Here is a 15,605-nt window from a genome sequence, read left to right as displayed (position 1 = left end):
ACAGCACTCATTGTTTTGATGATGTTGTTTTTGTCATTGATAGAGCCTTTATTCATGAACCCACCATCAGTCTTTGCTCTCTCATCCTGCTCTCTCAATGTGTCCTGGGAGAAGCCACCGGATAACTTTACGAGAGGAAAAGTTGTGCGGTATGACATCAATATGATTTCTGAACAGTCACTTCACCAATCAGCTCCAGCGGTGTTTTCACAGGTATCATTATTTTTAACTAACGTCCTTTCAGAATTGAATGATGCCTTTGTGCACTCAAAGCCGATAGCATTCTGTGTTATTATTCAGTAATTAGTCTGAACAGTATTCTCAAGTGTGAAATATGCTCCCTTCAGAACATAAGGAGACCTACCGGACATTGTTCTTCTTTCTATTGGTATAGTTGCAAGATGCAATAATCTGTCCTTTACAATGGAAAGAATGTCTTAGCTTGTCTTAGGCCATTACAACTCCTTCAAACTTCACTGATGTGGCAGATCTCATAATAAAGTTGATCTCCCATCTTCTAGGACATTGATATGTTTTATCAAATCAAGACCTCTACATAGCTGGCATTTCTTGCTTATCTGATCCATTTAATAGATTGTTATTCATATAGAAAATAAGTACGGTCAGGAAAGGTTTTTATAATTTTTTATAAACTGGTAATTAATTACCCTCAGATTTTCTGTGTCCTTCAGTGCTCTGATAACAGCCAGAAAGAGGCATACAATGAGAATCCTTACGATTGCCAGTTCCACCACTGGAAATTCACCCTGATTCACCACTGAGGAAGGTTTAAAAATTGAACCACTAGAGCATGCTGTGGGCTGCCATTATCTCACTATTACCTGTGATGACCCATGGCCAGCCAGCTAGTAGGGTATCCAGTTCCAAAATACCGTTTAGAGTTTCTCCTAGGGTCATAGGTGGTACCACTATCTTAGGTCAGATTCCTCAGGAGACAGACTGGTAGAACCTGAATGCAGAATGGTAACTGGGGAGTCCTTCTACAAAACATGTAAAGTGATAACAGATACAGGGGAGTCCTTCTACAAAACATGTAAAGTGATAAGAAAAACAGAACTGAGCAGAACAAGAAGTGAAACTTGAAGGTTATCATGCAGGAGTCCCCAGCTGAACCTGTGGGTGATTCTGGAGCTGAAATTACCCAGTAAGATTGTCTGAAATTAAGCCAAGGGAGGCTAGATCTTTGTACCCTCATTGTATTAATTTCCTGGGGTTGTTTCAACTAATTATCACAAACAGGTGGCTTCAAACAACAGAAATATATTCTCCCATAATCCTAGAGGCCGAAAGTCTGAAATTAAGATGTTAGGAGAATTATGCAAGCTGTTAGAGACAATGCTTTCTTCCCTCTTTTATGTTCCCTGACTTGTGATGATAAAATGCAGTCTCTGCCTCTGACTTCACACTGCCTTCACTTTGTCTCTGTGTGTCTCTCATTTCTCTAGTGAAGACAACAGACACTGGACTTAAGGCTAAGCCTATATTCAAAATTATTTAACTCAGTACATCTGCAAAGAACTTATTTCTAAATTAGGTCCCCTTTCCAGGTTCTTGGTAGATAGGAATTTTGGGGACACACCATTCAGTCCACTATGAATAGGTTTGCCATTTTATTTTGTGTGTTTTTTAATGGACAGAACACGAATAACAGCAGGAAATTGTGTTTTCTAGATGAAGAAAAAAGAGCCAATAAATAATTTATGATTCCTTGTTGTCCTTTTCCTTTATCCTGGATAAAAGTGTTGACTCATTTGCAACTCTCTCATGATAAAAAATTGTAGCTAGTGTAACTCATGTCTTTTAACTTAAACAATTTAGTCTACCAAATTGGTACATTACAGAATTTGTGATAAATTTATAGTTACAGCTGCTATTTGGTCTTTAATTGCCCTGTTTTTTTCCCATATTTATCCTGTTGTTTTACTGTGTTTTTTGTTTGTTTGTTTTTTACTATCTTTAGCATTATAAACTATTCTTTCCTTGTACAACCCAATTTTAATTCAACTATTACTTGCATCACAGTACTTATTGTATTCCAAGCACTGAAACTAAGGAGAAAATGACAGCTTAGAAAAATACAGTCATAGAAGTGAATTTATTTGTTTATACTCAACTTGTTTTAATTATTTGCTGTGTCATCCATCTCTGTGCTTCAGGTTTTACTCATCTGTAAAACCGAGAAGCATTTTCTGCTGACCTGTATGTTTTTATGTGGAACTTAAAGATCTTGGTAAACACTGGCACTGTTGTTATTATTAGTGATTATTATTAATGGGATATGACTACATTAGGTTTTATAAACTAGCTGTCATTCAATGGGCTAGGAAAAGAAATCTTTTCTGTTTATTTGTTTAGAAACCCTTTCTTTGTGACTGAATTGGAATAAGGCAAGAGATAGATCCCTTTATTCTCTTTTGCATTCTCTCTCTTTTTCAAATACCCAGAACATTTCATTCGAGTTGTATCAAAAACTTGGATCATTTCTACTTACTCATATTCAAGGGCATGAAATCAAAAGTAGCAGAGCAAAGTCAGTATTTTCACCTTCTCGATAATTAAATTTGTATTCAAACTGATCTAAGTGTACCTTATTATAGTCTTGGTAAATAAATAACCTACATTTCTTAAAAAATCTATGGTAAAAATTATTGTGAAGGCATCTTAGCCTAAGTATCTGTCAGGGGAAGTCTATACAGGTGGTGATTGTATCAGCGTAGGGTTTAAAGCTTCCGTGGAGTTTCCAACCCCTTTAAAGATTTGTTCCATGGAAAATTTCCAATTAGATAAGTTTTATAAGACATAAAAATTGACTCTATATACAAGATACAGACAGAATTTGAGTGATAATTTTATGTCCTCCCACCAGATCCCATGGGAGAGGGCATAAAATCATGTTATTTATTATATAAATCATGTAACTTTTAACAACCACTGTATGAGGAGAAGTAAAAGTCCATCAAAATTAATATTAGTTTTTATTTCTATTTTTAATATATCTTTAATGTGTTCTTGATGCAAAAAATAATTTGCTTAAAAAATTATTTAGGCCAGCTTGTGGTATAGTAGTTGTGGCAGCTGGATGCCACATGGTCGACTGTATGGTTCAAGTCCTAGATCTGAGACTGAGATGCCCAAAATCCCAAGAGGAGTTGAGAAGATTGTTTTATGACCATTCCCCACAGGGAGGTATGCTTGCTCACTCCCCCAACTTCTCTCCTTCTCTTTCCTGCAAGCATATGCACCCTCAGGCAGTTAAAGAAATCATTCAACTTCCTGAATTGCATAAGAAGTATCTTAAAGTATTTTAATCCTAAAAATTTTAAAAAAATTACATTATATCACACCTGGATTATTCTAAATGGAGTGAATAGTCAATAACTTTAACTCATCTCAAGGTTTTATTTTTCTTAGAAAAATTTAAATCACATTACACAGAAAAGTTTCTATCTCTAATACCTCAAGGTTCATTTTAGAATTAAAGAAGTAAAGAATTAATAATTAAGTGTTTGATTTTCTGAGTTCTAACTATAATTGTAGAGAAATGGTACTAAAGTTTTACATTATTCCTGGGTATTTGGCATCTTTGAAACATATTTCTCCCTGAAGAATGTTATCTAAATATTATATTTTATATTGCACTCAGACTGCTTTTTAGAAGTACTCACTTAGGTTATGAAATTTTAAAGTCAATACCTGAGCAAGTATTGCAAGTGAATTTTATTGTAGTCCTAAAAGGAGACTATCTGGGAAGTCATTCTAAATGTTGCTAAACTTTTTAATTATTTGTGCTTATATATAAATAATTATTTTATATGACCGTTTATCAGTAGTCCTACAAAAAATAGTTTTGTGTTTGTGGTTGGCATCTTACATACTGTTTTCCTTTATAAAGTATATTCATTTATTTTCTCTGAGAGAAAGAGAGAGAGAGAGAGAGAGAGAGAGAGAGAGAGAGAGAGAGAGAGAGAACATTCCTACAGGGTCCTGATGCTGCCATCCACCTCCAGTCTTCAGCTAGCCCTGGCTCATAGGCAAGCACCTACCCACTGTTCTCAGGTCTTAAGATTTAAAGTAGGAACCTTCCGATGTCGGATTGACTTGCAGAGGATCACATTTTACCACTGTGCCACCTGACACCTTTTCTATATTAATTCCTTTTTTTTTTTGTCTGAATATGATTTCTAATGGCCTTGGAATTTGCAGCTTAAACAAATATACATGATTCCTTTTAATCAGTTCTAGTTATAACAATGTGACCAGCTCTCAGTGTTGACTGTTTAATTGCTTGTTTATTGGCTGTGAAGTTCCTCTCAGTCTCAAAATTCTGTTTTGCACAAAACTATTTTCATGTGAAATTATATTATAATGACATTTCAAAATTGTAAGTTTTTGCTTTAACCTGAATATACTTGGAAGAGAAAGATAATAGAAAATTGACTTCACATAGATGCTCAATAATATGTTTAATATTTTTTTCCTTCCATGGCTTTTTTTTCTCTCTCTTTTTTTTTTTTTTTTTAAGAAAATGATGTGAGTGATTTAACATACTGTCATCTTTCTGTTCTAGCGCCATCAAATAGTATGGGCATTACCGCACTGGGGTACTTTTGGCCAAGCCCCATGGTTTCATTTGTACTTTTTCATGGTAACAATAACAATGTCACCATCTTTATCTCTACCATTGGTGACAATAACCATACCACCACGCTGCTTTATGAGGCAATAACTAGGTTTTCTCATTTATCCACTCAGGAACTGGATTATTACCTCATAAAACAGTGTGATTGTACAATTATCAATTAAATCCTGGCTTGTTGAGACTCTTTGAAAAAAATCCCTTTTCCTAATAGTGGTTGGCAATAATTCCTCTGTCTGGATTCATGGAACTTTGACTGCCAAGCTTATATATTTCACACTAATTATCTATTGTCTAATTTTATTTTATCTTGTGGTCTTTTTTTTTTTTTTTTTCCTTCGAAGCTGTTGCACACTGCTAAATCCCAAGAACGATTTTATATTGTGAAAGGACTGAAACCGTACAGGATATACAAATTTACTGTTTCTCTTTGCAACTCAGTTGGTTGTACAACCAGTGCTTCGGGAGCAGGGCAAACTTCAGCAGCAGGTAAGCAAGTTTCAATGTACATGAAAAGTCCATTGTATAGTTATAAACAAACATGATCAAAGCTCAACACATTCTCTACTTGGAACTTCATAGTTCTCTTCTTTGCTTCTTCCTGCTCCCTCACTAACCCTGACTGCTAATTACTTTGACATTTTTAAACAGAAAGAGTAAACTTAGTTGTTGCCTAGGAGCTGTGAGTTGCATCTGTGTCATAAAAGAAGCATAATTTGATTCAGATCAGCTACAGGAACTGATCTTAGCAGTGTCTCAGTAATCATGAGTAATGTTTAGGAAGTTTCTTGGGAGGACTTAGGAGTTGCCAAATATGGGACTGGAACCATGGTTGGCTATGTGGGGGTTCAGCTCCTTAATCACTATGCCACCTGCTGGCTCAGTGATTCTTAAGAAAGTGTCTAGATGTAGGGAGATTAAGAAACTTCTAAATGAATTCCAGATATTGTGCAAATAATTTTTAGTTATAAAGATACTCCTTCCTTTCTAAATGTCTTTATCCTAATAGTAATAGATCAAATTCTATAGGTGATTTTTCCTAGTTCTGGAAAATCTTACATGGCTCAAATTATCTTATTCAAGTAATTTTGTTGCTTTCAAATTTTCTATTAATGTGAATGACTCCAAAATTCCAATAAACTATGAGTTATTTTATGATTGAAGTTGTCATAGCTATAAGTATTCATTAATGGAGTACCTAACTTGTATAACACACAGTTTTCCTATAATACTATCTGTTTATTTATATATATATGTGTATATAATTTCCAATTAGATAAGTTTTATAAGACATAAAAATTGACTCTATATACAAGATACAGACAGAATTTGAGTGATAATTTTATGTCCTCCCACCAGATCCCATGGGAGAGGGCATAAAATCATGTTATTTATTATATAAATCATGTAACTTTTAACAACCACTGTATGAGGAGAAGTAAAAGTCCATCAAAATTAATATTAGTTTTTATTTCTATTTTTAATATATCTTTAATGTGTTCTTGATGCAAAAAATAATTTGCTTAAAAAATTATTTAGGCCAGCTTGTGGTATAGTAGTTGTGGCAGCTGGATGCCACATGGTCGACTGTATGGTTCAAGTCCTAGATCTGAGACTGAGATGCCCAAAATCCCAAGAGGAGTTGAGAAGATTGTTTTATGACCATTCCCCACAGGGAGGTATGCTTGCTCACTCCCCCAACTTCTCTCCTTCTCTTTCCTGCAAGCATATGCACCCTCAGGCAGTTAAAGAAATCATTCAACTTCCTGAATTGCATAAGAAGTATCTTAAAGTATTTTAATCCTAAAAATTTTAAAAAAATTACATTATATCACACCTGGATTATTCTAAATGGAGTGAATAGTCAATAACTTTAACTCATCTCAAGGTTTTATTTTTCTTAGAAAAATTTAAATCACATTACACAGAAAAGTTTCTATCTCTAATACCTCAAGGTTCATTTTAGAATTAAAGAAGTAAAGAATTAATAATTAAGTGTTTGATTTTCTGAGTTCTAACTATAATTGTAGAGAAATGGTACTAAAGTTTTACATTATTCCTGGGTATTTGGCATCTTTGAAACATATTTCTCCCTGAAGAATGTTATCTAAATATTATATTTTATATTGCACTCAGACTGCTTTTTAGAAGTACTCACTTAGGTTATGAAATTTTAAAGTCAATACCTGAGCAAGTATTGCAAGTGAATTTTATTGTAGTCCTAAAAGGAGACTATCTGGGAAGTCATTCTAAATGTTGCTAAACTTTGTAATTATTTGTGCTTATATATAAATAATTATTTTATATGACCGTTTATCAGTAGTCCTACAAAAAATAGTTTTGTGTTTGTGGTTGGCATCTTACATACTGTTTTCCTTTATAAAGTATATTCATTTATTTTCTCTGAGAGAAAGAGAGAGAGAGAGAGAGAGAGAGAGAGAGAGAGAGAGAGAGAGAGAGAACATTCCTACAGGGTCCTGATGCTGCCATCCACCTCCAGTCTTCAGCTAGCCCTGGCTCATAGGCAAGCACCTACCCACTGTTCTCAGGTCTTAAGATTTAAAGTAGGAACCTTCCGATGTCGGATTGACTTGCAGAGGATCACATTTTACCACTGTGCCACCTGACACCTTTTCTATATTAATTCCTTTTTTTTTTTGTCTGAATATGATTTCTAATGGCCTTGGAATTTGCAGCTTAAACAAATATACATGATTCCTTTTAATCAGTTCTAGTTATAACAATGTGACCAGCTCTCAGTGTTGACTGTTTAATTGCTTGTTTATTGGCTGTGAAGTTCCTCTCAGTCTCAAAATTCTGTTTTGCACAAAACTATTTTCATGTGAAATTATATTATAATGACATTTCAAAATTGTAAGTTTTTGCTTTAACCTGAATATACTTGGAAGAGAAAGATAATAGAAAATTGACTTCACATAGATGCTCAATAATATGTTTAATATTTTTTTCCTTCCATGGCTTTTTTTTCTCTCTCTTTTTTTTTTTTTTTTTAAGAAAATGATGTGAGTGATTTAACATACTGTCATCTTTCTGTTCTAGCGCCATCAAATAGTATGGGCATTACCGCACTGGGGTACTTTTGGCCAAGCCCCATGGTTTCATTTGTACTTTTTCATGGTAACAATAACAATGTCACCATCTTTATCTCTACCATTGGTGACAATAACCATACCACCACGCTGCTTTATGAGGCAATAACTAGGTTTTCTCATTTATCCACTCAGGAACTGGATTATTACCTCATAAAACAGTGTGATTGTACAATTATCAATTAAATCCTGGCTTGTTGAGACTCTTTGAAAAAAATCCCTTTTCCTAATAGTGGTTGGCAATAATTCCTCTGTCTGGATTCATGGAACTTTGACTGCCAAGCTTATATATTTCACACTAATTATCTATTGTCTAATTTTATTTTATCTTGTGGTCTTTTTTTTTTTTTTTTTCCTTCGAAGCTGTTGCACACTGCTAAATCCCAAGAACGATTTTATATTGTGAAAGGACTGAAACCGTACAGGATATACAAATTTACTGTTTCTCTTTGCAACTCAGTTGGTTGTACAACCAGTGCTTCGGGAGCAGGGCAAACTTCAGCAGCAGGTAAGCAAGTTTCAATGTACATGAAAAGTCCATTGTATAGTTATAAACAAACATGATCAAAGCTCAACACATTCTCTACTTGGAACTTCATAGTTCTCTTCTTTGCTTCTTCCTGCTCCCTCACTAACCCTGACTGCTAATTACTTTGACATTTTTAAACAGAAAGAGTAAACTTAGTTGTTGCCTAGGAGCTGTGAGTTGCATCTGTGTCATAAAAGAAGCATAATTTGATTCAGATCAGCTACAGGAACTGATCTTAGCAGTGTCTCAGTAATCATGAGTAATGTTTAGGAAGTTTCTTGGGAGGACTTAGGAGTTGCCAAATATGGGACTGGAACCATGGTTGGCTATGTGGGGGTTCAGCTCCTTAATCACTATGCCACCTGCTGGCTCAGTGATTCTTAAGAAAGTGTCTAGATGTAGGGAGATTAAGAAACTTCTAAATGAATTCCAGATATTGTGCAAATAATTTTTAGTTATAAAGATACTCCTTCCTTTCTAAATGTCTTCATCCTAATAGTAATAGATCAAATTCTATAGGTGATTTTTCCTAGTTCTGGAAAATCTTACATGGCTCAAATTATCTTATTCAAGTAATTTTGTTGCTTTCAAATTTTCTATTAATGTGAATGACTCCAAAATTCCAATAAACTATGAGTTATTTTATGATTGAAGTTGTCATAGCTATAAGTATTCATTAATGGAGTACCTAACTTGTATAACACACAGTTTTCCTATAATACTATCTGTTTATTTATATATATATGTGTATATATATATATATATATATATATATGTGTGTATGCTATACATATATACACATATATATATATATAAATAAAAGGGCTACTTTTATATGGACAATATGGATAACAAAGGATGACTGTCCCCTTCAGGAAATATGACATGATTTTTCACTAGAAAACAAAAATTTAGAGAGGGATGTCTGGTAGACTGGAGAAAATGAAAATAGGCTGAGCCCAAGCTGCAGATTTGCCCGAGGTAGATTGGAGTATTGAGGGACCCCAGCCTTGCGACAGAGGAAAACTGGAATCTTAGCCTCTCAGGATTGTAAAATATTTAGAACTCACCTACAGTGGCTTTACAGCTGATATCAATATATTCTTTATAATATTCCCCCCAACTCTTTGTCCTATCCATGTCTGGTATTTTTAGTGGTAGGAGAGCTACTACCTCTCAGGCAGTTCCACACCATTTTGAGATACCTTTTTTAAAAAGTGATTTCTGGGACCAGCAGTTGGTGTAATGGCCATGTTGCTGGACTCCCATGTAGTCGACCGCAGCTCGAGTCCCAGACCCAGTGGCTTAAATTAATGCTGCGCATGTGCATGCGTGCCCAAGACCCTGAGAGGAGAATGGACGAGAAGGGATTGTGGCATGGCCATCCCCCCGGGGGGTGATTTCTCACTTTCTCTCTCTCTCTGTCTTTCTGCCGAGCGCACGCACCCTAGAACAAAAACCTCTCCAATAATAATAATAATAATAATAATAATAAAAATAAAAAGTGATTTCTTAAATTGGTTGAAAATACCTGCCTGTGGCTTGTACTCAACATTCTTCTTTTACTCCCTTGCAGGCTATTTTCAGCCTAATCTCTCTTTCTTGTAACATCATTTCCAATAACATTTTTAACAATAATGCATCCACCCAAGTCTTCTCTCCTTCAGGCTGTTTAGCAGGGTGCCCATCTGTACCTCCTATGCAGTGATTCCTAGCTCTGGAAGAGCACTCTCCTCTGGATGATCTAGCCTGTCTTCTCAGAGACACAAGCCAACTGAAGGAACTGAAGAAACATTTATCTGTCCCTAGAGACTAGATAGGTCTTGGAAGTGGAAGAGAAAAGCAGAAAACATGTCCACAAAATAGAATCTCCCTGCTTCAAACACCAGAGTCAATATCTGTGCTAATATTATCCTTGTTCATTGCAGTGACAAGTTCTCATTGCATTGAAGATGGTACCTGAGTGCTGTAGGCAGCTCTCAGGTTGGTTGCTGGTAAGGAGCTTAAGGCCACTCCTGATCACTGGAAAAGTCTATGAAGTTAAAACTAATCTCAATCCTTCAAATCTTCTCTCTACCTTTTTATCCTTAGGAGAAAAATTAAAAAGAGCTTAGAAACTTCTTGTGTTCTCTCAAAATCATGAGAGAGAGTTAACTGAATTTTTTTCAAGTAAGATTTGAATCATATATTTATGCGTAAAAGGGAAAAGCCCAATACCAGGGTTTGTATTTGGACTAGACCTTTAACCAGCTTAGGTAAATTCAGTAACCTCTTTGCCTTGGTTTTGTAATTTATAATTAATGCTAGCCTATTCTGGAGGGTTTTATGAGGATTAAGAAGAGTTAACCCATGTAAACTATTTAAATCAGTCCCTACCATGGAGTAAATTCTCAGTATAAAATTGTTATTATCCTGATTATTGTCATAATTTCATACAACACTTTTATCAGTCACAGTGCAGATATTACAGAATTTCTAAGGATGTCAAAAAGCAAGAGGGTTATTTTACAGCTTTGATTGTATAACATTTATGTAATTACGGAGAGTCCTAAAACTGAAGATTATATTGCAAAGATAAACTTTAGGAAGACTTGAAGTCCAAATGCTGTGGCCTGTAGGTAGTTTGGCCCCCAAAGTTCATGTGCTGGTGGCTTGGTCCCTAATAGGTGTGGGGCCTAGTGGTGGTGTTTGGATCTCAGGACACCCCCCCACCCATGAAGCGATTACTGCTGTCTAGGGGGGAGTAAGTGAGTGAGTTCTCACTTTCTCACAAGAGGGTGAGTCCCTGTGAAAGCACTTCATTATAGATGTAGAGTGGCTACCCCAGGTTGCAATCTCTCTGCTTCTCTTAGCCATGTTGTGATGTGGGAGCAGAGGTCAGCTAGAGGCTAACCCTTTGCTCTTGGACTTTTCAGAATCGTTAGCCAAATAAACCCCTGTTTCTTATAAATCGCCCAGTCTGCTTAGCCACACAATAATGGCACAAAACAGAAAGCATCATTTTCTATTTTTGTAAGAACTATGTCTCTTAAAATTATAATGTACATCTAAAAATTTTGTTCAAAAAACTATAGATTTCTAATTTGTTTGCAATATTGAGTTCATACTGTGCTCTAAACATATCGTTATTACATTTTATTGTGAACACTCAATTCAGTAAGCATCTATTGGAAGGTTACTATTTAAATCTCTGCGTGAGATTCAAAGATGATTCTTCTGGTGTTTGGGTGAAGCAGTTGACATCTTACAGGAAGCATTAACACCATGGAGGGGGGGTGTACTAAGGACTGTGTGGAAGATTAAAAGAAAGCTGTGGGAACATAGAACACGGGATAGTTGATTCTGATATGAGAGATAGGGAAATTATCTCTGATTAAAGGGCATATCAGATGGATGACAAAGAATTGGTAAAGGTTTTTCCAGGTATTTATTGAGTACATACCATGGGCTAGTCCTTCATTTTCATTGTTCCAGGTGTTACTGTGATGAAAACTGGGACTTACAGTGATTTCTCTGGCAGTCGCATGTGGAAGATCAGAGGAGAGGGTATAAATAGTCTGATAGACTTTTTTCTAAGAAACAATGATGAAGTAAATCAGATGGGTAAAGGTGGAGACTGGAGCAGTGGAATGGAGTGGCATGAGGAGGAGAGGTCCACAGGTGAAGGAGAGACAAGAACTGAAGATGAGAGTGATTTTTGCATATCCTGGTGACAGTGCGATATAAAACAAGATAGATGAAGAAAGATCATGTGAGAGAAATCAGCCCATGAGTTTAAGCCTGATGAGTCGGTAAAAACACATCTATGACCATTATAACCAGCCAGAACCAGAGTATGCAATCTGGAGTTTAAAACTAATGCAGATTTTAAAATCGTCTGCATATAGATGGGAGCTAAAGCTATGGATGATATTGAATCAGCAAAGGCTAAGGAAATGAGAACTAAAAGTTCAAAGACACTATCTCCCTGAATACTTACATTTTGAGAGAAAGAGGAAAGGAAGAATAAAGGGGACAAGAAAAATGACCAGAGGTAGAAAAACAAACCTAGAGTAAGCAATATTAGAAAAGTCAAGGGAAGAGGGAATTCTAGAAAGAGAATGCTTTCAGTAATGTCATATAGGAAAAGCAAGAGAACTGTTAACCAAAAGGGATGTGAAGTCACCAGTGACCTTCTAGGGAACTCTAATTAGATGCTCAGAGCAGAAGCTGGAATGCAGAGCAGTGAGCAGTGGCGGGAGAAGGTGTAATGGTAAATTTCACATGTGTGGTCCTGTGTTCTTGTCTAAAAGTTTGCTTCTACTTAATTTCTATTTTTTTTAAAATGCATTGACTTTTGTTCCCATTGAAGTCTTCAATGGAAAGAAAAATTATTGCAGCATTTTCCTAGGGAAAAAAAATGTTTATTTTTTTAAAAAAGTTTAATACATTTTGTGAGAATTCTTTGTCTCTTCATCCATCTGCTAGGCAGAAAATACACATTTACATGACCAAAGTAGGGAAAATCATTTTTGCATATGGTTCAATTTGTTATAAAATACACTATTTTTAGGTATGTTTAGCTCAGTGAGAAGAAACTTGTTTTTATTTGAATACAGTGAGAAACTTAACAGTTTTAGATTCAGTATCCTGCTTACCTCCTTTCAATAGATGAGTAAGTTTTATTCTAGAATTTTCCCAAGATTATCCATCTAGAAGAATCTCAGACATTAAGTAATAGAAATAAACAGTGAAAATGCCCCTCCTTTTGAATGGTAAATAAGTTTGTTGTATGAAAGAATGAAAGCTGAATTGTAGCTTTATGATTCTTCCTGCAGTTTGGAGGGAGTGAATTACTCCAGTGAATGGCAATGGATTTGTGAAAAATTTAACTCATTGCATCTAATACAGAGCTAGATATAGGCTTGTCTATCAGAAACTGCAAAAGACCAATGAATATTCAAAAGTTTTGAAAAAGAGCATCACAAATTTGAAGTAGTATTTAGCCTTCGAGAAGGGTTGATTCACAAAAGGATGTGTTTCCTCCTTAAATCTCAGTTCTAAAAATCAAAAAGATACTTGTGAAGATTTATCTGGCTCTTTCATTAGAAAGCTTGCGTATCATAATTAGCTCTCTCCCTTTTTTTTTTTCAATAAAATACAGGATTAGAATGGGTGCATTTTATCCAGATAATTGCATTGCTACTTCTGTAGTTTGGGCTCCTATGACAAAGTCTGAGAACTGATTTAAGGAAGCCATTCTCCCAGCAGCAGTTCTGTGCTTCTCTCCTTTGCAAAATCTCCAAGTAGCACCATTGGCTGCTGGGTCTAGGAGGGCACTGAGCTGGTGAACTGGATCCTCCTCAGCTCCTTGCTATGATTTTCCTTAAGGTTGCACTTTTCGTCTAGAAAATTTGTGCATTTCCACTCTTTATGAATTGAGTCCACTTTAAACCTTTCTCTTGAAAAATTCCTTTTGAGAGTCATTCCTAAAGGAATAATGTAATATTTCTTTTGACTGTCATAAATTGACCTCCATATGACAAGCTTAGAAGTGCCCATCTTGCATTAAGCAAGTAATTAGTGGTGCATTAAGTTTTCTTTCTGAATCCGGGAGTAAACTGTACAGGCTGTTTGCTGCTGGGCTGAAAACACACATTGTTTTGCATGCAGGTACATAAGTCTTTTCATTGTGAATAGGACCCAGAGTGATTAAACAAGCACTCTTAATATGTTAATTTATAATTTTAATTACAACAATCTTGTATATATAGTCATTAGTGAATACTAATATAAATATTTTTCTACCTTTTTATTCATAATGCATAAACCAATCATCCAGTTACTTCTCTGAGGTTGCCTGTTTTCGTTTCATAATACAATCTTTGTTCTTAGTTATGAATGCATTTTGTTCGTTCCTGTCTTGAATAATCCCTCATTAAGCTAGTCACTTTCTGCTCCATGCGAAAAAGGAAAAATTATCATGCAAATGTGGCATGCCATATTAAAAAGCACATTACCAAACACTTTTGTTGCTGTCCTTCAATTAGTTTCCCTTCTTTGAATTTAATTCCATTTGTTGTTAAACTACTGACTTGATGTATGGACTCATGAATCTGAGGCTGCTGCCAAGGAAGTGGGGGAAAAATCAAAGCCTCTGTGAAGAGCTGCAGAGGCAAGCTGAAATGAATTTGCTTCACCTTTGACAAGAATACTTGAACAGCACTGGAATCCTCTGATGATTCAACTTGGCTAATTATCCAATTATTTATTTCAAGAATAAAGGCTCCGTTTTACAATTAGAGAAGTGTAAAGCAGTCTAAGAAATTTGGTAATGACAGAGGACTTAAAGTAACTTCTAAGATAAACAGTATCTGTGCAAAAACTTGTCTCCCCAAAGTGTTTTCAGGCAGCAGTACTGTGCCTTAACATTGGTGCAATCCCAAGTACATGGAAGGATTTTTTGTTTGTTTGTTTTGCTCTTTCAACAGAAATTATTTTAGACTTGAAGCCAACATGTCAAATTTCCATGGCTCTTAAGCAATGTTTAAGTTGTATTTCTCTTGATTAAAAGCTTTTGGTTCAAAGCAATACTTTTTAATTGCCTAATGATATAAGTCAGTTCTTAGGAAAGAACCGCACATTTAGGAGTTCATTTGCAATATAACTGAAAAATTCATTGCATGGCAGTAAAACAATTTACTGTTAATTACAAGGAGAAGAATTTGCTGTAGCATGCTCACAGATTGCCATGAATCATGCAGCACTCCTAGAGATTTATAACAGATGTGTAAGTGGGATGAATTAGCAGGGTTTAATAACAGAGACACAAATCATGCAGACTTCAAGGAGCTTTAATTGATATACTAGAATGTGACGGGCATGAATCACTCAGCCATTCAACAGCACTGTAACATATGGTCAGCTCAATATGCTGCATCTTAAATCGGTTGGTGAGTCGTTGGTTGCCCCATATGGTGGAAGCAATATATTTTTCATGATTAAAAAAAATACATCCATTTTTTAAAGAAATATGATTGCAAAGCATGTTTGTTATTGAACAGTCACCTGAATGCCAAGCTGTTTTTTTTTTTTTTAATGATTTTTTTTTTTAACATGGCAGCTTCCCAAAATAAATAGGGACTACTACTTGTAATACCAGATCGCTGGAGGTATTGTGAGAACCAGATCGGTGCTTGTTGGCACACTCAATCCACAGCAAGCCTGTGGAATCCACTGAGGAGAGAAGCAATGTTGGGGGAAATCCTTCAGATTCAAGCAAAGCAAACAGAATGAAAGGATGATGTCACTTTCAGAAAAGTTCAGGAAT

The 15,605-nt window shown here is 35.5% G+C and overlaps 1 protein-coding gene across 1 annotated transcript in view; it reads left to right on the top strand.

The window, feature by feature from the left end:
• Positions 1-15,605, top strand: part of USH2A (usherin) — an 819,384-nt gene that overhangs the window by 219,361 nt on the left and 584,418 nt on the right. The window contains exons 18-19 of the mRNA XM_006155854.1: positions 44-213; positions 5,002-5,146. Coding sequence (XP_006155916.1) covers positions 44-213; positions 5,002-5,146 — 315 coding nt within the window. The remainder of the gene's footprint in view (positions 1-43; positions 214-5,001; positions 5,147-15,605) is intronic.

This window comes from Tupaia chinensis, unplaced genomic scaffold, assembly GCF_000334495.1.
Source record: "Tupaia chinensis unplaced genomic scaffold, TupChi_1.0 Scaffold000473_1, whole genome shotgun sequence".
Classification (NCBI taxonomy): domain Eukaryota; kingdom Metazoa; phylum Chordata; class Mammalia; order Scandentia; family Tupaiidae; genus Tupaia; species Tupaia belangeri.
This window is presented reverse-complemented; position numbering and strand designations above follow the sequence as displayed.